This window comes from Eptesicus fuscus, chromosome 11, assembly GCF_027574615.1.
Source record: "Eptesicus fuscus isolate TK198812 chromosome 11, DD_ASM_mEF_20220401, whole genome shotgun sequence".
Classification (NCBI taxonomy): domain Eukaryota; kingdom Metazoa; phylum Chordata; class Mammalia; order Chiroptera; family Vespertilionidae; genus Eptesicus; species Eptesicus fuscus.
In genome coordinates, this window is record NC_072483.1 from 87,971,901 (window position 1) to 87,996,683 (window position 24,783).

The 24,783-nt window shown below is 47.4% G+C and overlaps 1 protein-coding gene across 1 annotated transcript in view; it reads left to right on the forward strand.

Annotated features, from left to right (window-relative positions):
- The first annotated feature begins 15,521 nt into the window (after positions 1-15,521).
- HECW2 (HECT, C2 and WW domain containing E3 ubiquitin protein ligase 2) overlaps positions 15,522-24,783 on the forward strand; it is a 183,187-nt gene continuing 173,925 nt past the window's right edge. The window contains exon 1 of the mRNA XM_054723028.1: positions 15,522-15,839. Coding sequence (XP_054579003.1) covers positions 15,551-15,839 — 289 coding nt within the window. The 5' untranslated portion in view covers positions 15,522-15,550. The remainder of the gene's footprint in view (positions 15,840-24,783) is intronic.

The window sequence follows — 24,783 nt, forward strand, 5'->3', positions numbered from 1 at the left end:
GATTACCGGTCAGGGCACATGCCTGGGTTGCAGGCTCGATCCCCAGTGTGGGGCATGCAGGAGGCAGCCTTTCAGTGATTCTCTCTCATCACTGATGTTTCTATCTCTTCCTTCCTTTCTGAAACCAATAAAAACATTAAAAGAAAGGAAAGTCTTTCAAAAGACCTTTCCTATGCTGATACACTGACCAACACTGCAAGATGGCCTCCCATGGAGCCGAGGTGACAGGTGCCACTCCATGTAGGGAGGCATGGAGATGAGAAATGCGGCTCGTAATTCCAGGTCTACCCATTTGAACTGCAGGACCTTGACACAGAGATCACATGGCACTCAGAGACTCAGTTAGTGATGTTACTCAAAAAGGAAAGGGTTAGACTAGATTCTCTCTGAGAGTTCTTTCCGTTCTAACTCTGGTGCTGAAATGAAGCAGTGGTCAACACTTGGCACTTGACACGATCCAGGCTTTATGGAATCGGAGACTGATGGATCTAGTGTCTTACTAAACGTGTCAGCAGCTCAGCACTCAGAACTTCATGTCTCCATTCCGTACTGTATCTATTCACTAGGCTCTATTGATGCCTTTCCAGATGATTTCTACTTCTCAGGCTTAATTTGGACATCTCTTCTCCGCTTGGAGCTTGTTCAAGGACTAGGAATACCAGGATTAGATGCATATGAACCAGTAGACTTATTATTTAGGAATCTTTGGGCCCTTCCAAATGAACAGCCCATGCACAGGTGTTATTAAAGAATAGTCTGGATGGTGTGGCTCAGTGGTTGAGCGTCGACCTATGAACCAGGAGGTCGCGGTTTGATTCCCGGTCAAGGGCACATGCCCAGGTTGTGGGATCGATCCCCAATGGGGGGTGTGTAGGAGGCGGCCGATCAATGACTCTCGCTCATCATTGATGTTTCTCTCTCTCCCTCTCTGAAATAAAGAAAAAGGTATATTTTTAAAAAGAATAAAGAAAACTAGGTTGTTTACATTTGAAGCATGTTTTATTGGAAAGCGCTATACCTGCTCTATCGGGCAGTTTTGTTAAACTGGTGTATTTTGCCTCATTTTACATTCCATTCCACAGAGAAGTAAATCCAGAGTTTCTTAGCCATGCTCACTGCTGCTCAGGGGAAGTGTCCCGGGAGGGTAACTAGAAGGCCATCTGGGCATACTTCAATGTCATTTTACCTTGTCCCGCACTCTGGGATAAGATGACTCTTATTTGCTGATTGTGGTGATTTCCAGTAATCCACCTCTCGCCCTTCAGAGCTCCAACAGAGTCTGCAGTGCCTGCGGCCCTGACATTTCCCTGTCTTTCCTCAGGGGAGAGTTGGTCAGCCATGACACCCAAAGGACCCTCTGCCGTCCGTTTATAGGGTGCTCTTGGAAGAGTGGGGGCAAAGGCACTGTGCAGCCAGCGGGGGCGATGTTTTCCTTGTTGTGGTAGGTGAATTGGTGATGGAAGATGATGCGTATTGTACCAGCTCCTAGCATGCGATCTGGCACATTTTCAGTCCTTATTAAATATGTTATTATTCTGCTTTATAACTTCGCCTCTAGGTTTATAGACCTTAGGCAATCAGCAAACAGACTCATGTATGTTGTTAAGACTTGGCAAGATCCTCCAGAATATGAGATTAGTTTAGGGTTTTAGCGCCGTGTCCTCTCTGTTGTTTAACTCGGGGAAGAGAAGCCGACCTGCTCTGTGATCAGAGTATCCCCTCGTTTTGCGGCTGAGCAAGTAGGGTCTTAATTTGTATGTGGAGGGTTTTATATCTAGGAATAATTCAGGCTCCTTTTCAGAATGTGGGAGTATGGGGTGTGGACAAACTACATTATTGTCTTTTGAATTTCTTTTGCTAATTCACAAATTAGAGAAATATAATAATTTTTATTCTATAATTTATATTTTCAGTGTTAAAGATTACCATGTTTTTTTCGGTGTTTGCAAGTTTAGTTAATAAAATTTATCGTAACTTAAAGTACCGAAGAAGACTTTTCCTCCCAAAGATGCCAGAATTCAGAAACAACACAGAACTTGTTTTTCCAGAATGCTTTGTAAGAAAAATGTATAGACAAAATTGTCTATACATTTTATAATTTTGAATTTTCAAATACTTTAAAAATGTTTTTATTACTATAGAGTTATGAATGAGATAAGGATATTTGTGACCTTTAATGTTATTCAACTTTGTTTTAGAAATTCTAACCAGTACAACTATCCTCCCAAAATAAATCGGGAAGAAAGAGAAATCACCATTAGTAAGTTATATGATTGACTACTTAAAAAAATAGGCCAAGGAAATGAAAATACTTATAAAAATTAAATGAAAGGGCTTATGTTTAATCCCAGTAAGAATCAAATAAATGCAACTTAAACAAAAATGAGATTTGTTTTTACCTTTCAGGTAGACACTATCCAATATAATATGAGCACATATTTATTGAATACTTATTGTGTATTAGGTGTGATAGTAACTCACTTACTCATTAAAAATAACCCTTGCCCAGCCAGTGTTGCTCAGTGGTGGAGCGTCAACCCATGAACCAGGAGGTCACCATTTGATGCTGGGTTGGGGCTGGGTTATGGGCTTCATCCCCAGTAGGGGGCATGCAGGAGACAGCTGATCCGTGATTCTCTCTCATCATTGATGTTTTTATCTTCCCTTTCCTCTCTCGGAAATCAATCAATCAATCAATCAATCACCCTTTGAGGTAGGTATAAAGATGTAGCCTCTGCTTTACAAGAATCGGCAGAAATGTTGAGTAACTTCCCAGGGGCCATAGAGCTAGCCCATGACTGAGCCGGGAGCTGCATCCCGCTGTACATGCAGGTTCTAGGACCCGCTCTCTCACCCACTGACCTGCCTCCAGGATGGAAAGCATTCCGTGTCAGTGAAGGTGTCTGGGAGCAACTAGCCGGCCCCCCTGCACTGAAGGTGAGGGGGACGCCTCTCGCACCTCCTTTCTAAAGCTTTTGGGGTAACGCTCTTCAACACCTTACAATCCAGCCAGTCCACTTCTAAGGACGTAACCAGGCAAGTGTGAGAATAAATGTATGAGCTGTGTCTACAGTATGGTTCATAGCCAAAATCTACATGGCCCTGTGGAGGGAGCTGTTTATCTGAATTATGGCACTTCATCCATGGGAAGTCTTACGACCGTTGGAAAGGATGGTATGGAGCTCTGTGTATTCATACGAATGCCTGCATGACGCTCTGCGTGAAAAAGAGCAGGTTACAAAACAGTGGGTACTCTGTGGCATGTCCTCATCTTACCGGTACGTCTGAGTCGCTGTGCATGTGTTTATAGACCACAGGGCAGTGGGCTGGCATCTCTGGGTGGTGGCACTATGGCTGATAGTTATCTTCGTTATCTTTTCTCATCTCTTTTGAGATTTAAAAAAATATATATATATGTTTTATTGATTTTTTTACAGAGAGGAAGGGAGAGGGAGAGAGAGTTAGAAACATCGATGAGAGAGAAACATCAATCAGTTGCCTCCTGCACACCCCCTACCGGGGATGTGCCCGCAACCAAAGTACATGCCCTTGATCGGAATCGAACCCTTCAGTCCGCAGGCCGACGCTCTATCCACTGAGCCAAACGGTTAGGGCTCTTTTGAGATTTTATAGTGGGCATGTGTTATTTTTATAATTGGAAAAAAGCTCTAAAAGTATTTTTTCCCTTATTCTCTTAACTCTTCATTTTTTGTGAAATTCGGTTGGCCAGTTTTACCCGGGGTTCACGCTGCCGGAACGCAAGGCCGTCTTTTGCCCGGAGCCCTTCACGAAGCTCCCGAGTGACGGGTCCCCTGCACCGAGCTGCCCAGAGGCGAGGTGTGCCGTCATTAGGGGGCGCTGATGAGCTTTGGATGTGCCCTGACAGGCAGCGCCCACCTCCCCGGCTCAGCTCCCTGGTTTACACATGACGTTTTCCATTACCTGGTTTATATAAAGAGAGAACTCTGTGAAGTAACTAAATGGAAGCTGTCACTGAAAATTAAAGCAGGTGAGATTTTAAAGCTGCCTTTAACATCAAGTGCCATTAATAATCAGGAGTTTTGGCAAACAGTCAAAATATTTCTTCCGTGATCATATATGCAGATCCCAATTAGCAAGTTCTTTCCTTCGTAAATCTTTGATGGAAACTCTTGCAAAGCTTATGCTCCATTGCACAGCCGCCCTGGGTTTAGACTACGCTGGTATTGAAGCCTGTAGGGAGTATTTATTTTTTACTTAGACGTTGAGCACACGCACTTAAAACTACTAATTTAGTGGGCTCCGTTCTTTCAGAGTCTTCTTTAGGAGTAATTAATTGCCTGACAGACCTCAGCATCAACCCCCTCAGAGACTGCCCAGCCTGTGTGGCTCAGTTGGTTGAGTATCGTCCCATGTACCAGGAGGTTGCCTGTTAGATTTCCTTTGATTCCCAGTTGGGGCACATGCCTGGGTGTGGGCTCCATCCCCAGTAGGGGGCGTGCAGGAGGCACCCCATTAATGTTTCTCTCTCATCGCTATTTCTCTCTCTCTCTCTCCCCCTCCCTTCCTCTCTCTGAAATCAATAAAAACATATTAAAATAATCAGATTAACGGGGTAACGAATAAGTGCATAGAGTTTTGAGATCCCACCCCCCAAATCACAACCAGTTATATTGATTTAATTTGTTTGAAACTATTATTTAAAGCCATGGCATCTTTTTAAATTGAATAATGTAGCAGTCTAAGAAAAAAAATATTTAATTTTATTTATAAAAAAATTTATGGATTTATTTATTTGAATAGATGTTAGCCTATGGATTAAAATGCTTTTTCTTATAGTATATTGAATTTGGGAGCAGGAATCCAATTTCTATAAATTTAATAAGTGAGAACATAATTTGACTCATTGAAACAAATGAAATTTCTCAGCATCTTCAGAAAGAAATTGGCCATTTTACTTGCAGTCATCTAACTCTAATTGATAAATGACCTAGTTCAAATAGGTCTGTCACTGTTTTGTCAGAATGACCTATTCTCTAGCAATCATGCCACCAGGCTTCAGACCTTACTCCATTCGTATGTTCTCGTTTGCTCCGGGGGATGGGGAGAGGAGAGACGCTAACCTGCTGTGCTCTGTGTGAGGACGTAGGGTCCGGGAGTCGGCGGGGAGCGTGGGGCACTGAGAGCCAGTGTGTGCGCGTCAGTGCCTTCTGGGGGAGGGGCTGGTGCTGCAGGCAGGGTCCCCGACGTGGCACCCCCAGTCTCTTTCTTCCCCGTTTCTGGGATAAGAAGCCATCGCCGTCTTCCTGTAGCACAAACTCAAAGCCACGGCATGTGACTCAGCACTGACACTGGAGGCAGAACGGCTCCTCTGGCTTACTGCAGGCTTTCTCTTCTTCTTTTTGAAAATATGTTTTTATTGATTTCAGAGAGAGGAAGTGAGAGGGTGAGAGAGAGAGAAACATGGATGAGAGAGAAACATCAACTGGGGATTTAGCACGCAACCCGGGCATGTGCTCTGACTGGGAATCGGACGGTGACCTCCTGGTTCATAGGTTGACCCTCAACCACTGCGCCACGCCGGCCGGGCCCCGCAGGGTTTCTAGGCACAACTGTCCGTGTGCCTGCTCAGGGGATCTCTGAAATATGTATTCGGTGTCCTTTAAAGATGGGTGGGTGCGAAGAGACCGGCACGGGGGAGGCGATGTTGGCCGAGTCTCCCTCTGGAAGGGCTCCCAGCAGGAAGCCACGCTCTCGGCCTCTGTGCCGCCTGCTCCGTCCGCCGGCAGAGCCCCGGAGCCTGTCCCGAAAGGGAAATCGCGGCTTCTCAGCATCACGACGGGCTCGTCAAGTTGACCGATTATAACAAACCTGTGGCTCCTAACACTTTAGTAGGCGATGACTTCCTGGGAGCAAAGCTCCAGGCGGTGGACCAGGAACGAGAAGGGGAAGGCGGGAGGAGGAAGGCGAGGCAGGTGACCTGGGACTCGGCTGTGGGGCGGGATGTGCTTGGCACCTGCATGGAAGGCACTGGCTTTGAACCCTGGAGAGAGATGATGTCATCGTTCCCCAGTTCTGTGGGAAACCCTGGGTACCACGCGATGGGGCCTTGTTATGGAAGCCAGGAGACGCTCTGGCTTACGGGAGGGCGGCAGGCTGTAAAGGCGTCCGTGTGGGCTCAGCTTGCCACCCATCAGCTCGGCGCCTCTGTCTGGAAGTCAGATCTAGAATGAGCATTCCCATCACAGGGTAGCTGGAGAGGTAATGTGGGGGTGAGGGTGGGGCAGGAGAGGCCAGAAAAGCAGGCCTATGAAAGGCAATCAAATTTCATAGAAAATAGGGTGAAAAGGGTTTGATTGTTGACAAAAGTTGGAATTATGAGAATCAGTTTATCTCACAATAAAATGTAGATGATAATCTCAAATATGGCTTACTTCTTAGAAGGAAACAGAAGAAGTGATGTGTTGAAATTTTTAGAGGGTTGGGGGGGTGTTAATTTTTTCAAGAAAATGGTGTGATAACGCATATTGGTCTTTGTCTTTCTCGCCACAATCGTGAGTCCTATTACAAACCCTACACTGGGGGTGTGTCCCTTCCCACGGCCCCTCTAATCCTGTGACGTTCAGACTGCTCTTCACTTTCCTGTCCTTCAGCTGTCAAGTCTTCTGACCCTGCCAGACCCTCGTTCATCCGTGGCTTGGCATGCGATTCAAGTCGTTTTTCAAAATCCCTCTCATTGACTTTCCTGAATTCCTGATCTTTTGTTAGTCCATGCAGCTCCTCTCTGCAATCCGTTTATTGTTGGACTGTCGGGATTCCGCGAGCGACCCACGGACGCACTGGGCCGTGACTGGCAAGCGTCAGCTGTCACTGCGTGGGAGGAATGGTGGAATGGGGACCAATTGAAAAAGTCTTCAGTTCACGGTTTTGTGTCTTTCTTTTTCCTTTCTTCTTCCGCTCCTCAATTGAGTGGAGGTGGATAATGACTCTGTAGCTAAAAAGGACCTCTTCTTGGTCAAAAGTGTTTGGAAACGGCAGTGCTATGAAAAGGCAAGTAGTCCTCTGGGGGAGCTTTCAGACCTGTTATCCTAATGCTTGTGTGGAGATTAAACTCGGTGTCATCGATAAGGGGGATCATGCTCCTGAAAGAACTGGGGCTCTGCTGTGGGGGCGGGTGCTTGCTCGCACCTGCATTTCCGACATGGACTTGAAACCCTGAAGAGAGATGATTTCATCTTTCCTTAACCCGCATGTTGCATGTTGATGTTCAGTTAATTTTTTGGTTCTGGATGATTCTCTATGCCACTGGGAATTGTGTGACGTTTTCATTAGTATTTAAATTTTCATTTTTTAAGTCTTAAGACTGTCAGTTCCTTGGGAATGGAGTCTTTCCTGTTGCAGCCTGGAGGTGGAGCAGTGCCTGGCACATATCTGTGTGAGCATCAGGTATGCTTCGCATGCTGTGCTTATGACTTACACGGGACTCCCCTCTCTAACATGATTATTTCTTACTAGAGGCCCGTTGCATGAAGAGATTCGTGCAATAGGCCTTCCTTCCCTTGGCTTCCAGCACCGGTTTTCCTCCGGCACCCGGGACCCAGGCCTTCGCTCCGGCCAGCGGCCAGAGTCTGCTATCTTCCTCTTTGCTGCTTCGCTGCTGGAGTCTGCTGTCTTCATCTTTGCTGCAGACTCTGGCCAGAGTCTGCCATCTTTGTCTTCGCTGCAGACTCCAGAGTCTGCAGTCTTTGTCTTCACTGCGCCGGAGTGCTGCTCCTGTAGATCCCTTCGCCCTCGCCCTCCCTCTCATAGCAGGCGTCCTGTCCCGCCCGGCCACCACGCCTGGAGCAGCTGGGAGGCCGCCATCTTTGTCCTTCTAATTTGCATATTCCCTCCTGATTGGCTGGTGGGCGTAGCGGATTGATGGTCAATTTGCATGTTTCTCTTTTATTAGTGTAGATTGTTTGATTTCATCCCTTACCCCTTTTCCTGTTCTACTGTGACTTCTGTTGACCTCTGTAATCATGACGAACATCAGTTGGTAATCTCAGACACTGAAATTTCACCGGTGTGTTTGCAGCTTTTGCCCACAACCATTGCCTTGTACCAGTGAAAGGACTTCAGGTAGAAATCTTACTGTGGTGGCAAATCACTTGTGATGCTAAAAGCAATAATTCATCACTCAATTGAATGGACATTGTTCCAGGTGCTCTGCCGAGAAAATCATCTCAGTGCAGTTGCCAAGTAGAGTGAACATCAGCCCGTCATTTCCAACTCTCCATGAAGCGTACACTCAAGTGGTGAGAGACACTGGGTGTTAGAGCATGAAAAGTTCCGTGGACGAGAAGTAAAGCAGGGAACGGGGTAGGTCGTGTTGGGGCCGTTGGAATTTTACTTAGGGTGGCTGGGGAAGGTCCTGCCGAGAGGATGGCATTTGGTCAAAATGTGAAGGGGTAACAGAGTGAGCCATGTGGATAGTGAAGAGAAGCTCTTCTGCGGCAGGGGAAATCGCAGGTGCAAAGGCCCTGAGGTGGGTGTGGCTGGTGCCCCCTAGGAGCAGCAGTGGGACCAGGGTAGTGGCAGAGGAGGCCAGAGAGGACCAGGGGCCAGATCACGTGGGCCTTGTAGGCCGTTGTGAGGGTTTTGGCTTTGACTCTGGGGGAAGTGGTAGTCACTGGAGGGTTTTGGGGAGAGAGTAGATGGTCTGACTGTCATGGGAAGAGAATCACTCTGGTTGCCGTGTTGAGAATATGCAGCAAGAAATCAAGGATGGAAGCGGGAAGGAGGCAGTTATCTATCCAGAGGACAGATGGTAGCGGTTCGGGCCGGAGTGAGGTCAGTGAAAGCGAATTCCTGTCTTCCTTTACTTTTTAGTTGGATTCTTTCTTTGGCCTGGCATTCAGGCCATATGTCCAGGGTCTTCTCGTATTTTCCAAGCCCAGCTCCGTTTCCTCACTAGGCCTGCCGTAAACTCTGTACCCCCCATTGACCACTTCCTGTCGTGAGCACTTACTGACTTGTGTACTTACATCTTACAGTATCGAAGGCAATTGCTTGTTCTCAGTGTCTTTGCTGTAGGCTGATTTTTATTTCTTTCTATACTGTAGCAAGGGCCATTTTATTTTACTTTATCTTATTGTTGACAGATTTACAGATGTCTCCCATTCCTCCCCCGCTTGCCCCTCCTCTGCCCAGCACGCCTCCCTCCCAGGTCTGCACTTCCCTATTGCCTGTGTCCGTGGGCTATGCACATAAGTAGATACATTCTTCGGGGCATCTCTCCTCGTCCCCCCAGCCCTACATGGAGGTATGTCCGTCTCTTCCATGCTTTGGGTCTTATCTTGTTGGTCAGTTCGTTTTGTTCATTAGATCCCACAAATTAGTGAGATCATGTGGTACAACGATGGAAATTTCTTTTGAGAGCCAAAATTTTTAAACTTAAACTTCTTCTAACGCCACTTCTTCAAAATAGACTCGCCCAGGCTGTGGTATTTTGTGGAAGAGCCACACTCAAGGGGCCAAAGAGCTGCATGTGGCTCGCGAGCCGCAGTTGGCCGACCACTGGTCTAGACGTAGGACGTGAACTTGGCTTGGTGCTGCTGTGGCAGTGGGAACGGAAAGGGAGGAGCGTGCAGGTGTAAAGATGTCTTCTGTGGGTATAGAGTACAGGCTCCAATCACGAGTGTTTAGATAGGTGTGAGCGCTGGTGTTTTATGGAATAAACAATTGTATTTAAACGCAGTTGGTTATCTTTGCTAGCAGCTTTCAACACTCAGTAACTAGAAGCTTATGTTTTGTGGTTTCTCTTTGCAAGGAACACTTTCCCACACAAATGTGCTTCAACCTACACAAAAAATAATGCAGAATTCTGAAATAGCTGAATGCCTTAGACCAGTGGTCGGCAAACTGCGGCTCACGAGCCACATGCGGCTCGCGAGCCGCGGTTTACCGCTCTGTTGACTAATGAGTTTGCCAACCACTGCCTTAGACCAACTATTGGCAATTATCTGCAGCTTTACTGAAGATAATGCTTCGGGATGTGTTCATGCAAAAGAAAAAAGACACCGTCCCCCCTAAGGATATAGAGGGAGTAAACATTTAATGTCTTTCAGAAGAGATGACTCTAAAATGAATTGATTCCGTTTCCTTCACGTAACTCGGCAATGCTTGTGAATAGACAAGCAAACCACCCACAGGACTGGATATAAAAGCAAAGAATCTTTCTATTTTTATTAACACCTGGATAGACCATGACATTTCCTCTGTACATACTGAAAAATAGGTGGAATTTTAACAAGGTCTTGAAAATACAGGAAGCTTTGGATTCCATTTTCCTAATGTGACGTGATGTTTACAAATGATTCTTGAGATGAAGTTTTGCTCTTCTTGTTTCAATAGCATTTAAAAAGTATAGATCGATGTTTTAAAAAATTGGTGTCTATGCCAATGACTATCATTCCATTAAGGGACTCCTGACAATCTGTCCTCCACTATGGAGATAAATGAGTAAGATGGTGCCTTTGTTTTTCTCACACTCGCTATCCTATATTCTTTTTTAAAGTTTTTAAACTATATTTTTTATTGTTGATAGTATTACTGATATCTCCCATTCCCCGCCCTCCTCCTCCCCCCACCCCCGGCCCCTACCCACCCTCCTCGTTATCCTATATTCTTATTTAATGATCTGTCCTTTGGACGCTGACATTTTGTTAGTGTGTTGTTGTTGTTTTTTTCATTTTTCTTTATTTTTGTGCAGCGTTCATTTCCTCTTCTTCTAGGAACAGCTCACTTCCTTTTGAGGTACCACTTCTCGCCCATCGCCTTCGGTGTCTGTAGAATTGTTGTGGATCATCAGGCATCATTTGATAAAATTGCGGGGAGAAGAGCCTTTTCTCAAAGGGCAGCGGCCTGGAGGGAAAATTGCGCTTTTTCTGACACTTCCCACCTGGAGGAAGAAGTGAGGGCGGCCTCCGTCAGCCCAGGCTCCCTGTGGGATGCCCTGAAGTCACGGCATTTGCTGGCAGGTTGTCTCGGAGAGATTCTTCTGGCCTCACCGGCTTTACCAGCACCCTCTTGCCGGGCAAGCTCAGCACAGGTTATGGTTATGTGTGACGCACACCGAGGAATGACTGCTTTCTCTGAGCAGTGGACACAGGGGAAGCCCACTGCGGAGGGTCCGTGGTTGACAGTTTGGGAATGGATTTCTTTGTCTCAGATGCCAGCTGGCATTGATGGGTCTCCGTTTTCCTAGATCTCTCCCATCCCTCCCTTCTGCAGGCTAATGGCCTTTAGTGTCTTTTGACATCAAAATAGTTTTTCCCCCTTTGTTTCTCTCATGTATGTAGTAAAACACACATGGAGTTTGAAGCGGAGTGTAGTTGAACAAGGTTGTGTGTGTGTGTGTGTGTGTGTGTGTGTGTGGTGTTTTTGGAATTTGAAGGGTGAAACAGGATGTTAATTATTATTATTGGTTTTACTTATCAACTAGAGGCCTGGTGCATGAAATTTGTGCACGGGAGGGGGTGTCCCCTCAGCCCAGCCTGCACCCTCTCTAATCCGGGACCCCTTGGGGGATGTCTGACTACCGGTTTATCCCTGGGATCAGGCCTAAACTGGCAGTCGGACATCTCTCTCACAATCCTAGACCCCTGGCTCCTAATTGCTCAACTGCCTGCCTGCCTGGTCGCCCCTAACTGCCCCACCCCTGCTGGCCTGGTCGCCCCTAACTGCCCCCCCTGCCCCGTTTGCCTTGTCGCCCCTCACTGCCCCCCCCGCCAGCCTAATGGCCGCCAACTGCCCCCCCTGCCAGCCTGGTCGCCCCCAACTGCACCTCCCCCCACTGGCCTGGTCACCTCTTATTGCCCCACCTGCCGGCCTGGTCGCCCCCAACTGCCCCCCTCTGCCGGCCTGGTCACCCCTAACTGCTGCCCCCTGCTGGCCTGATTGCCCCAAACTGCCCCCCCTGCTGGCCTAGTCGCCCTCAACTACCCCCCCCTGCCTCTGCCTGCTGGCCTGGTTGCCCCATGCAGCCTGCTTGTTCAGTCATTTGGTCGTTCCTCACTAACCCCCCTGCCAGCCTGGTCGTAGGCAGCCATCTTGTGAGGGCGTGAGGGTCAATTTGCATATCACCTCTTTATTATATAGGATGCCAGGTGTAGGCTAAGATTCTGGGGTGCGTTTCCAGTCTGTAAAAATCACTTGATCATGCATGTGTTCCCTTCAGGGGCGGTTTAGTGACTGGACATTGACTTCCAAATGCTTTAGCGAACGTGTTTTAAGTGAAAACACTTGCTTCGTGCCTTTGTCACCTGCCACTGCCTGTGTCTTCTAAACAGAAGCTGCTGCTTTGGACGCGGAGTTGTTTACTCAGGTGTTTTGCAGTTTGCTTAGTAATGCATCTCTCTTGACCTCGGGAAGGAAAGGGGCGGCGTGCTCCGCGTTGTTGAGGCCGGTGTCTGTGCTGGGGGGAGCAGCGCAGTGCAGACCTCATCATGATTAGGGGAGGGGGGTTTTGGGGGAGAGCTGCCTGCTGGGACATTGTGTCCGTTGGGAAGGGACAGACAGCACAGAGGGTGCCACGGCGCGGGCGGGGGGGGGGGGCGTTGTGTGTTATCTAAGAGCTTTAAAGAACTGCTTTCCCTTTAACAGAGATGGTGGGGACGACTCAGTTTTCCTTAGTACGTGGTTTATCTCCTGAGCTTTTCAGAAGAGCATGGATAATATTCTGAAGAAAATTTGCCTTTCTCATTGCAGAAGGCCTAGGTCTGAAGCCAAGAAGCCAATCAGGAATTTTTAGATTCCAGTAGGAAAAAATGAAAAAAAGCAGCCATGCTGGTTGTTTGAGCAGCACTAGTTTTTTCATATGCGAACATTGCATTGATTAAGGTAGTTCTAGGCTACAATTTTGAACTATAAAATTTAGAGTGGTTTGATTTTCTTTTTCATTTTTATGAGACTTTGCAAATTCACTTTTGCATGGTGTTGGGCATTACCTTTCCTATGACGGAGAAATGAATTTTTCCAAAGCAGGTTTGGTAATAGCCGCTCACTATAGTCTACGCATTCTGATTTTATTTATTTTCTGTTGATCTAAGTTGTATAAAGGAAAGCATCCGAATGAGGTTTTTAAACACTGACCTAATAAGCCTTTTAGAGATTCATTGGCAGGGCCAATTTTAATTAGTGAATCCTGAGGCCGTTACGAAGCAGAAACTTACATTTGAATATTGTTTCCTCCCTGGCCTCATAATAACCAGGAACTCGTGCCCACCCTCACGGGAGTCTTGGGACATAGTTACTGGGATGTATTGCATTGACTGCAAACTCACCCAACATGGTCTTAACTCTTCTCAGCCTTATCAACATCTCTGGGATTCTGTTGTCACTTAGATGGGAAATCCAGAATTTAGTCCTAATTTCTTTTTCACGTTTACCCCCTGTATTCCATCTGTTGCCAAGTCTTTGGGCTCTTTTTTTTTTTTTTTTTTAAATTTTGCTGATTGCTATATTCCCTTTTTGTGTAGCTAAAGTCCATTCTTCAGCATTCAGTGCCAGATGCCTTAACGAACTAATTAGCTGCTAATGGGCTCCCCACCTCTGCTTTCCTCCTCTGACCATCAGCCCTACTATGTGCTCAGATCAAGATTCCCAGGCGTAAGCTTCCTAGTGGACTCCTCTGCTCAAGACCCTGGGGGGGGGGGGTCTGTGCCCATTACCCTTGGTGAGGTTCCCACTGACTGACTCCCCATTCTGTGCCGCAGACCCTCCCCCTCCTCCCTTCTCTCTCTCACCTCGCACCTCACCACGTGCCGTCACCAGTTTGGGAGAGGTGGGCTCCGGAAGTTCTTCGACGAGTGGGCTGTTTGGAAGTCGGAATTGCATTTTTAGGTAGAAACCGTTCTTTATCTGCCGGGGTTGAGTCACGAGCTGTAACCCAGAGGCCCGCGGGTCCTGATGTAGCGGATGCCTGAGCTCTGGGAGCCGGAAGCCACGTGGACTAGGGCGGCTCCGTGAGGGTGGGCTGTTTTTCTCCTTTTCCTGAAGCCTGGGGTCAGCCAGCACGAGGGAGAGCTGATAGTGATTCTTCGTGTGTAAAGAGGGTCTTTTTTTTTAAATTGCTTCCTTTTTAAAAAAAAATTAAATTTATTGGTGTGTCTTTAGCATTTAATGTCTGTTATCTGTTTTTCAAGACCTGGTATTACTCTTCCGAGTCTCTAGGCCAGAGAGAGCTATTCCAAACTAAATAAGGCATTAATTCAGGGATTATAATATCTTCCTATTAAAATAACAGTAGTGGCTTTAAAAAATTTTTTAGAGGATTATAGTAGGCATACAGTATTAGTTTCAGGTGTATCACACAGCGATTCAACATTTGTATACCTTCCACAGAGATCACAGGAAGTCCAGTAACCATCCCGCCGCCCATAGTTATGATGGTGGTACTGACTTGACTCCCTATCAGCAGCAGTGGCTTTTCATTGAACCCTCACTTACGATTTTTCTCTCCTCACAATGGTCTGGCATGGCACATCAACGTTACCTCCATTTCGTCGGCGAATCTCTCCAGGCAGGGTGGAATGTAAATATATGAAGCGATGTTTTTTATAAACTCAAGACTTACCAATAACTTGTGTATGGATCTCTTTCGCTTGTCAGTTTATGTTGTTCATTAGGTTCCACATATAAGTAACGATGAAACAGATCCGGAGACATGGAAGCATGGAGCAGACTGACGAATCTCAGAGGGAAGGGGGGCCGGGATGGGGATGGGTGGGAAGACATTAACCAAAGAACCTCCATGCATGTATGCATCACCCCTGGACACAGACACTAGTGCAGTGAAGGCCTGGGGAGCGGGAATGGTGGGGGTGGGGTGGCCAGGGGCATTGGGGGGGAAAAAGGGGAACATCTGTAAAACTTCCGACAATGAAGATGAATTAAATAAACAAATACATAACTTGTACATACTTGCGAATGTCTTAGAAAGAGTAAGTGCCGTGCGTGTGTGTGTGTGTGTGTGTGTGTGTGTGTGTGTGGCGGGTGCTGTCGTGTTAACTCTGACGGCCTCTGTGGTTACGGGCGGGGCTCCTGAGAAAGACCTGAGTGAGTGACATTCCCATGCGATGGAAACCTGTCCTCAGTGGTCTGTTTCACCTGTCCCCGTGAAGTTGCCTCATTTTTCTGTCCTGCTGTTTTGAAATGTAACAGCAGCAGCACATACTTATGTGATGGGGGGCGGGGGTGGAGGAGGAGGATGCCGTTGCTGAGGGAGAAAGGACACACCTACAGGGATGGCCGGGAAACCCCTGCCCTCCTGACCTGCTGGGCGGAGCTGGGCCCAGGGCGGCCGAGGGCCTCGCCATCCTCTGACCTCAGCTGTCTCTGACGCCATCGCTGACGGTGGAGTCCGGGCTTAGTTCTGGCAGCCGGGGATTAGTGCAGGGCCGGGCCCTCGCCCAAGGCTCTCTGTCGGGGAGCCCAGCCCTGGTTCCCGTGCTGCGGCCCTGACGCTGTGTGCCTGTCTGTCTGTCTGTCCCCAGCCGTGCAGGACGCCACCCTCGGAGCGGCGGGCGGCATGGCCGGCTCGGCCCGGGAGCACCTGCTCTTCGTGCGGCGGCGGAACCCCCAGATGCGCTACACGCTGAGCCCCGAGAACCTGCAGAGCCTCGCCCAGGGCCCCAGGCCCGAGAACATGGCCCTGCAGCGGGCCAACAGCGACACGGACCTGGTGACCTCCGAGAGCCGCTCCAGCCTGACGGCCAGCATGTACGAGTACACGCTGGGCCGCGCCCAGAACCTCATCCTCTTCTGGGACATCAAGGAGGAGGTGGACCCCAGCGACTGGATCGGCCTGTACCACATCGGTGAGTCAGACGCAGGGCCCGCCGCGCTCCGCGGGACACTGCGCTTTTCTGTGTTTGCCCCTGTAAACCACTCACCCGGGGAAACCCTGCAGGACGGCAGGGCCTGGCAGGGGTTCCTTCCCGGCCGGGAGGAGGCGAGACAGCAGCGGAAATGCCTTCGCTGGTAGGAATTCTGCGGTCACATCTCTCTCCTAGTGAAACCCCCAGGTCTGCAGGTTGTACAGTTCTTTCCTGTTTGAAACTTCATGTCACCCTTGAGGAATAGTTCCACTTCGGGAAGAGGTGGCTGTTGGCATTTGTGGGTGTTTTTAAACGGACGGAGAAGACGATCTGGAGCTCGGTATAACTGATCTGAAGGACGGCTCTGTGTTTCCTGAAGGTTGCACTTCATTGAGAACAACGTGCAGCCTAAAGCATTACCTCAGAATTCCTTGGTGTGTCCCCGGCCAGTTAGGTGAAGAGAGTGTCCTATTCTTCTAACACGTGAGTTAGAATAGGCTGCTCTTCGTTTTCAGAAACGCGTCCCCGCTCTCTTCAGCTCCTTTGTATTCATAGGGAGGTGAGTGATGAACAGTGTGTCCCCGAACATATAAAGTGTGCTTATTGGAAAGCAAAGGTCAGAACTTTCTCACCAGCCCGATAGGAAATCTAAACCGAACTTGACAATGAAATCCTAACATTCCCCAACGTTGGCGAACGTGTTCATGGAAGGAAGGGAATTAAAAAAAAATTAACATTCGTTATTTTATTAGAAAGACGTCATTGCTTTCCATGTAGATTATAAACCAAGCATTTTTGGGGGGTTTTGTAATAAATAAATTAGCGGGGGAAGACCTGTTTGTGGCCGTGCTTCTCAGCCAGGGGCGATTTTGCTCCTGGAGGGCATTGGGCGATGTCTGGACCCGTTTCTGGTGGGTACAGCTGGTCGGGGGGGGGGGGGCGGGTGGGAGACCAGGGATGCTGCCCAGTCTCCTCAGATGCGGAGGATAGCCCCTCACAACGGACTTACCTGTCCCCAAGTGTCAGCTGTGCCCCTGTTGGGAAACCCCGTTTGAGGCAAAGTGACAAACATCCTTGTTGAAATTGTGTTCGTGTTAAGTCCGCTGCGCTTTATGTGTCTCCGGGACCAGGAATTTTAAAGTAATTCGTTTGTGTTTACTTTTGTACCTCTAAATGTTTCATCATGCTGGATAGCAAGAAATCTCAAACAACAAAAACCATCGGTGCATTTTTCTTTTTTCTCTCTCTCATGACAACAGCAGGGGAAAATCTTCAGTGCCCAGCGTTTTCCCCAAGTGCGTTTAAATACACTGTCAAAGTGAGGAGGTTCCATGATGGAAACATTATATTTTCATTTATGGTACCTGTTAGGTTCACAAAACATTTTACTTTTTGGCAGTAACTCTTGGTTTTTAATAAATTCACCCTTTTGGATTTTGTAAACTTTTTTCTTTTCTACTTTTCTCATAATGCTTTTTCCTTCCCCCTGATTTTAGATTTCACAATGCTTTCTATGGGACTACAAAGAGCAGACTGTGTTTTCTTAAGTGCTTTTTATGTGATACTAGAGGCCCGGTGCATGAAATTTGTGCACTTGCGGGGGGGGGGGGGGTGGGGGCCCCTCAGCCCAGCCTGTGCCCTCTCACAGTCCAGGAGCCCCGCGATGGATCGCCCCCAAAGAGGGAGGCCCCGCCCACCCGCCGCAGCCCACTGGTCGGTGGCCTGGGCCTCCCTCTGCAGGGTGATCATGGGGCGACTGCCGGGCCCCCAACCAATCACATTACACCCGCCTTGACTGGTCTGGCGCCAGTGGGTGTCATAGCGTGGTCGTCTGGACGGTTGTCTGCTGTTTGGTCGTTGGGTCGATTTGCATGTTACGCTTTTATTATTATAGATTTTGTTGGGACATAATCAGTTTTATTTTTTTATATGGGATGGTTTTTCGTGGGTGTGAATGACAGTCTGTGAGATGCTGGAATCACTTCAGACATTGACTCCTGTTCCTCCAGACTTCCTCCCCGCCTTCCTTTGTGCTTCCCCATCCCACTTGTTATATTCCTCTATCTAGATTGATTTGAGAAGGAACTAAAGAATTCGTTTCATCTCTGAGTGACCAGAGCCACAAAAGCTTTGTGTTCTTATGTATAATTTCCTAGAGGCAGAAATAGAGTCAAAGTTTTAAATCTGGAGTTAATCTAAGGATTGAGCTCAGAAAGTAGAATTGGGACATAAATCTCTTTTTTTAAAAAAAATACGCTTTTATTGATTTTAGAGAGAGAGGAAGGGAGAGGGATAGAGAGATAGAAACATTGATGAGAGAATCATCCATCTGCTGCCTCCTGCATGCCCCCGACTGGGGATCGAGCCCGAAACCCAGGCATGTGTCCTGACCGGGAATCGAACCAGCAACCTTTTGGTGCACAGGACGATGCCCAACAAACTGAGCCACGCCAGCCAGGGCAGGATGTAATATCTTAAGTTGTCTCCATGTGGCAACCGTCCGGCATCCATCCAGAGGAACACCAGCTAAGGGTGACATAAAGAAGGTTAGAAAGAGCTCGGGCCGGTGCTGCAGAGTTCTTGGTGTCTGCTCGAAAGCCTCCCCCTCTTTGTTTAGTGATGACTCGTGAGGCCTTCCCATCCCAGCCGTTACTCCTGCCTGAGCTGCTGGGGTGGCTGGACGGGAAGACGAGGAAGGGCGAAGGGGATATGCCCGTTGCTTTCAGAGGCAGGGCGGGGAGTGAGTGGGCTACCTTGGTAGTTGCTACTTCGGGGAGAGCGCCTGGGGACGCTTTGATAGAGGCGAAAACGGCTAAGTTGTCTTAAAAGAGACCAAGCAAAAGTTGCTTTGCAAACAGTAACTCCACGTCGTGGGGAAACTTTGAGAAGTTGAACAGGACTCCTCCTAGTAGGAAGGACCTTTCAAAGGAGCCACTGGTAACCGGGACACAGGCATGTTGTCTTGGGCGTTGTGAAACGAAGACGGGGGAGATGCTGCTCCGTTTGGAGAAGGCCTGAAAGGAATGGGGAAAACAAGGCAAGGCCGGGATGGGGAAAAGGGTTTTGGGGTCCCAGTTATGTCAGATTTAAGGGTGCCAGGGCAGACAGCTCTTGAGCGCTCCGTGACATAGATGTGCTGAGAGTGTGGGTTTCGTAACAGCAGCACGGGCGACAGGAATAGCTTCAGATTCCTATACCGCGGGGTGGGGAGCAGCCGCTCCCCTTAGGTTGTGTCCTGAGAATCTGGGCTGTCTCCTAGCAACGCTGCGTTTTCTTTGTGGAGCAGAGAGTGGTCTCTATAGAAAGGAGTCCCCGAGGGGAAAGGTTGGGCAGAGCACGGTGCGGGCGAGGTGTCGCTGATGGGCACGCTCTGCGTTTTGTTTGTGTTTCTCTGGGCTTCGTTTTTCTGCCTCTCTACAAGTCTGAGTTTTTATTTTATTTTATTGTTGATGCTCTTACAGATGCCCCCCACTCTCCTCTCTCTGAGTTTTGGTTTTGTTTGGCGAATTGTTATGTTATAACTCAACTCCAGCTGACTTTCAGCACTCCTCATCTGGAGGGAAAATAGATCCTCCTGGATCAGAAACATAAATATTTCTCTAGCCATTTCAGGCAGGATATAGGTCCTGCTGGGAATACGAAGAAAAACAGTTGGAAGTGCCGAAACCAGTTTGGCTCAGTGGATAGAGCATCAGCCTGCGGACTGAAGGGTCCCAGGTTCGATTCCGGTCAAGGGCATGTACCTTGGTTGTGGGCACATCCCCAGTAGGGGGTGTGCAGGAGGCAGCTGATCGATGTTTCTCTCTCATCGATGTTTCTAACTCTCTATCTCTCTTCCTTCCTCTCTGTAAAAATCAATAAAATATATTTTTAAAAAAAACACAGTTGAAAGTACCAAGACACCGTCTGGGGAAACTTTGGGTGTAAACACGGCCCTGGAAGCGGATGCTGATTCCCATTTCTCGTAGAGACCCCGAGACTTGCAGCGTAGCTCTGTGACAGCCCTGGAGCTCCAAACTACAACAAGGAAGGCCTTGGACGTGGCTTTTGGAAATCGCTAGCTTTATGGTTTATCGTTGGTCTTCCGCGTGAGAATGGACCCCTCACACATTGGACAGTGCTACTCGTCACCACCTCCTCAGCCCACTAAGTAAACAGCCACGTGTGTTGTTTTGTGCAGGAACACTTAGGGTGCCCAGCTCAGACGCTTTCCCTGAAGGCAAACGGACACCCGTTAAGCAGGAGGCGGAGCATATGACATTGTTTCGGGCTCACCCTCTAACTCCCCCGAATGCTTGGTCTTGGGCTGATTTTTCTGACGGTTCAGAAGGAAACCACCTCTAAAGGCTTCCGTTGCCATTTCTCCTCTGCAGGCGACCGCACGCGCATGGACAGCGCTAGAAGGACGCGCACTGTGAACATTAGCGGTATCGCCTGCGCTGTACACCTGCGCTCTCAGAGTGCTGGTCTGCCGTCAGTTTGTCATTAACAAGGAACTTTCTCCAGAATGGGGGTCCGTGTAGCTGCTTCGCTCGTTTAGAAACTCTTGCTGTTAAAAATCGTCTAAACTAAATAACGGGCTTGATGTGGGTGTTTCATCTTCTGGCTGAGCTTCTTACCTTGTCAGGGGCCTAGTCACGTGCAGTTGACCAGCATTTGTCTGGACCACATTGGAGTACATACCTTAGTGCCCACATCTCCGTATCTTCAGAGGTGAGTGGCAGAACAACTGTGTTTTGACGCTGCCTTAAAAAAATACCACGGCTTGTGAGAGCTTTTGACATTTTTCACGTGTCTTTGCATTTGGATGGTAAAATAAGGAAAGGTCACAATAGTTAGCCAAGGCATTAAGATCCCATATTTTATTCATTTACTTATTTATTTCTGTTGCACAGAGGCACAAGGCGAGTAGGTAAATGGTGGGGAGCATGAGTACATAAAGGATATAAAAAAGTAAAGGTGCCTCTTATTTCAAAGGCATGTTCTACGGTCATAATATTTTATAGATCTAAAATCCCAACGTGTTAGCTGATGTTTTATGGATAAACACTAAGATCCAGGCCTCAGCCGGTTTGGCTTAGTGGATAGAGTGCTAGTTTGTGGACTGAAGGGTCCAGGTTGGATTCCAGTCAAGGGCACGTGGCTCTGGTCTCTCTCACATCGATGTCTCTTCCTCCCCCTCCTTTTCTCCCTCCTCCTCCCCCTCCCTCTCTCCCTCTCTAAAAAAAAAAAAAAATTCAATGGAAAAATATCCTCCGGTAAGGATTAACGACAACAACAAAAAAACCTTACCAAGCAAAGATCCGGGAGGGTGATGCCATACAGCTAGTTGGAGGCATTCGAGCGAGGCTGGGACTTGAGTTTGGCGTCCCAGTCTTCCTCTCTTCCCCTCTGTTGAAACACGTAGTCCATTGTTTTCTAACCTGTCGTTATCTGCTCAGCACCTTCATGATTTTTGCAGTACTGGATTATCACCTGTGCTGTTACTATTTTTGTTAAACCACCAGATGAAAACAAAACAAGTGATTATCTACCTTGACATTGTCCTAAGCCAGTGGTCGGCAAACTCATTAGTCAACAGAGCCAAATATCAACAGTACAATGATTGAAATTTCTTTTGAGAGCCAAATTTTTTAAACTTAAACTTCTTCTAACGCCGCTTCTTCAAAATAGACTCGCCCAGGCCGTGGTATTTTGTGGAAGAGCCACACTCAAGGGGCCAAAGAGCCGCATGTGGCTCGCGAGCCGCAGTTTGCCGACCACGGTCCTAAGCAATAAGGCTTGGGAAAAGTTATCTGTGTTAGTTATAGTTCTCTCTTACATGCATCGCACTTGGAGAAATTCTGTTATCAGTGGTTTAGAGCACAGGCTCTGTAGACAGACTAGTAAATCCAAACTGCTTACTAGCTTGGTGAATTATGTAACCTTTTAAAACCACAGTGTCTTAACCTGTAAGAAAAAAAGACTAAGGTAAGTACCAGTAGGCCCTGGCTGGTGTGGCTCAGTCGGTTGGGCATCGTCCCATGCACCAAAATGTTGTAGTTTGATTCCTGGCCAGGGCACATGCCAGGGTTGCAGGTTCAATCCCCAGTAGGGGGTGTGCAGAAGGCAGCTGATTGATGTTTCACTCTCACATCGATGTTTCCCTCCCTCTCCCTTCCTCTCTCTCTAAAAAAAAAAGAAGCCCTGGCTGGTGTTGCTCAGTGGATAGAGTGTCGGCCTGCAGACTAAAGGGTCCCAGGTTTGATTCTGGTCAAGGGCACATGCCTGGGTTGCGGGCTTGATCCCCTGGGTGGAGTGTGCAGGAGGCAGCCAATCAATGATTCTCTCTCATCATTGATGTTTCTATCTTTCTCTCCCTCTCCCCTCCTGTCTCTGAAATCAATAAAAACATTTAAAAAAAAAAAGAATAAAAAATGTTGTTTTTTTTTAAAAGTACCAATATCATGAGAATTAAGTAAGATAATGTGGTAAAGCTGTGGGGCTCATGGTAAGGTACTCTCATCATTATTTTGGCTATTAGTAATAATCATAAAGTCATTTCCTGGGAGTCTTAAGCTGACGTACAAGCTCACCCACAGAATGAAATCACAAGAAGAGATTTCCACGTTCAGGTGTCCCCTTCTGTAACAGGAAGCAAAATCCATTCCTGTGACACAAAGCACTCGGGATCACATAACCCTTAAAGGATCAATGCTAAACAATGCAGTGCTTAGACTTGAGTACTCCGTAGGTGCTGCACCAACAGGATTTTCAAGGTAACGCGAACACTGTAGTTTCATCCGAAAGTCAGTCAAACGGAACGAAGGATTTGTGTGCTGGGCGTGTGGTTTTCAGAATAGCTGTCACATGCGGTGAAGAGTGTGTCCGTTCTGGAGCTCACTGGGCATTTTTACGTGGTTACTGCCACAGAAGAGTTGTTTCAGGTCACGCCTTTAAAGTTTAAAAATGCTTGTAGAAAGTTAAGAGCTTTGGGCATGAAATGGTTTTGGAACAACTTCACGCCGAAGTACTTTCTGTTCCCTCGTTACACAGGGTGGGGCAAAAGTAGGTTTACAGTTGTTCTTATGGAAAGTCCTACAACAATAAGTGAGAACACAAGACTAAACTGTTCCCCATACTCACAGTGTAAACCTGCTAGTGTGTTTGCCCAACCCTGTGTTAGTCAGAATCGGTCGGCCTGTGCTGTAGAAATGAGCTAATCCCGAAACCTCAGCGGCTTAGAGAACAAAAGATGGTTTATTGCTGATGCTGTGTGGCCAGCCTGGGTTGGCGGGGTCTTGCTTTGTAGTGTCATTTAGCGATGCAGGTTCACCACCCTCTTGATTTTTGCCCAATTGGATGATGGGAGGCTCAGCCATCCTGTCATCACACCGTCTGGGACACAAAGAAGCAGGTGTCAAGGGAAGAGAGAGCTGGGGACTCTCACACCAGCTCCTCAATGCGTTGGCCCCACGGTGACACATTCCACTCCTGCTCAGAGCCGTCGTTCCGCATCAGCTCTGATCATCAGGATCTGCCCGACTGCCAGCGGGCTGGGAAACAGGAGATGCCCTTAGCCCTTCAGTGTCTCTGCCAGAGTAGACGTACGTGTCTTGCTAGCAATGTGACTGCTACGCTGGTCTGTTCCAAAGCCTAAGGCATCCTTTCGTGGTCACTGCAAGAGACATGGAAGCATGAACAGACTGTTGAACCTCAGAGGTAAGGCAGAGGAGGGTGGGTGGGAAGAGATCAACCAATGAACTTGTGTGCATCTATGCATCACCCATGGACACAGACACTGGGGTGGTGAGGGCCTGGGGCGGGGGACGGAAGCGGGCTGGAAGAGGTTAAAGAGAGGAAAAGGAGGATCTATGTAATACTTTCAACAATAAAGATTAAAAAAAGAAAAAAGAATGCATGCTGGGGTTAGGAGGTGTCCTACTTTGGGATACACTTTGCAAGGTGTTCAGGAGACTGAGTGAGAGGCCACGCCCAGGTAGGACCCAGGACCGTGTCTGACATCGTGCATGCACAGCAGCTGTTCGCAGAGTCGGAATTCGCGGCATTGCATTGGTGCCGCAGGCCATCGCGGCTCTGTCTTTTAGTACACATGTTGGAAATTTCATTCACACAGAAGTCCATGTGTTCAAAATAGTTATGGAAGACTTTCCTGGACAGCTAATGCTAAAAAAAAAAATTACATAGCTCAGTGTATCCAAGAAACTTTAGTATATATTATTCCCTAACATACTGGTTGCAAGCAATATTTGAAATAGGCATTCTTCTGTCCAAATATTGAGATGATTTTTATTTTCTATCAAGTTATGCATATAAATTCCCCAGTTAATCTCTCTGAAATAATTTTTAAAGAACCATCTGTGTTTAAGATTATAGTTAAAGGAATGTCATTCTAGGTATTTTTCTCCCAAATTATTATACAATATGTTGACCTTTTATTTCCTGTTTGCCTACCCATGGCTTCCATCTTCAGTATGGAAATTGCTGTATGTTTATATAGATGTAAATTAATTTCCTGAATTTAGCATGTTGACTGTTTTATACTCTCATTTTTTGTGTCTTTTCCTATTCTTTTGTTTCCAAAATCATGTGTCTGCTGCTCACGCTGTCATTGATGTTTTTTCTGAAAGTTGCATGTAGTTTAGCATGAAGAACATCCACAGTGTTTTTGAAATTCTGAAAGATGTTCTTAGATATTCATAATATAACTGTTATTAAGTGATTGATGAGTCAAGGAATTAACCTTTTACTCTAAGGAATAAGTTCTACTTTTGGGGGTACTATAGTTAGAGCACTAAGCTACATACGATCAGAAGCCAACGTGTTACTGAAAGACTAGCCCAAAAGAAACAACCTTGAAAATTCCAAGTGAGAATTCACATTAAGTTAACTAACAGGATTCTAAATATTTATTCTCTATCTTCTTACAGCATCCAAGTAGATT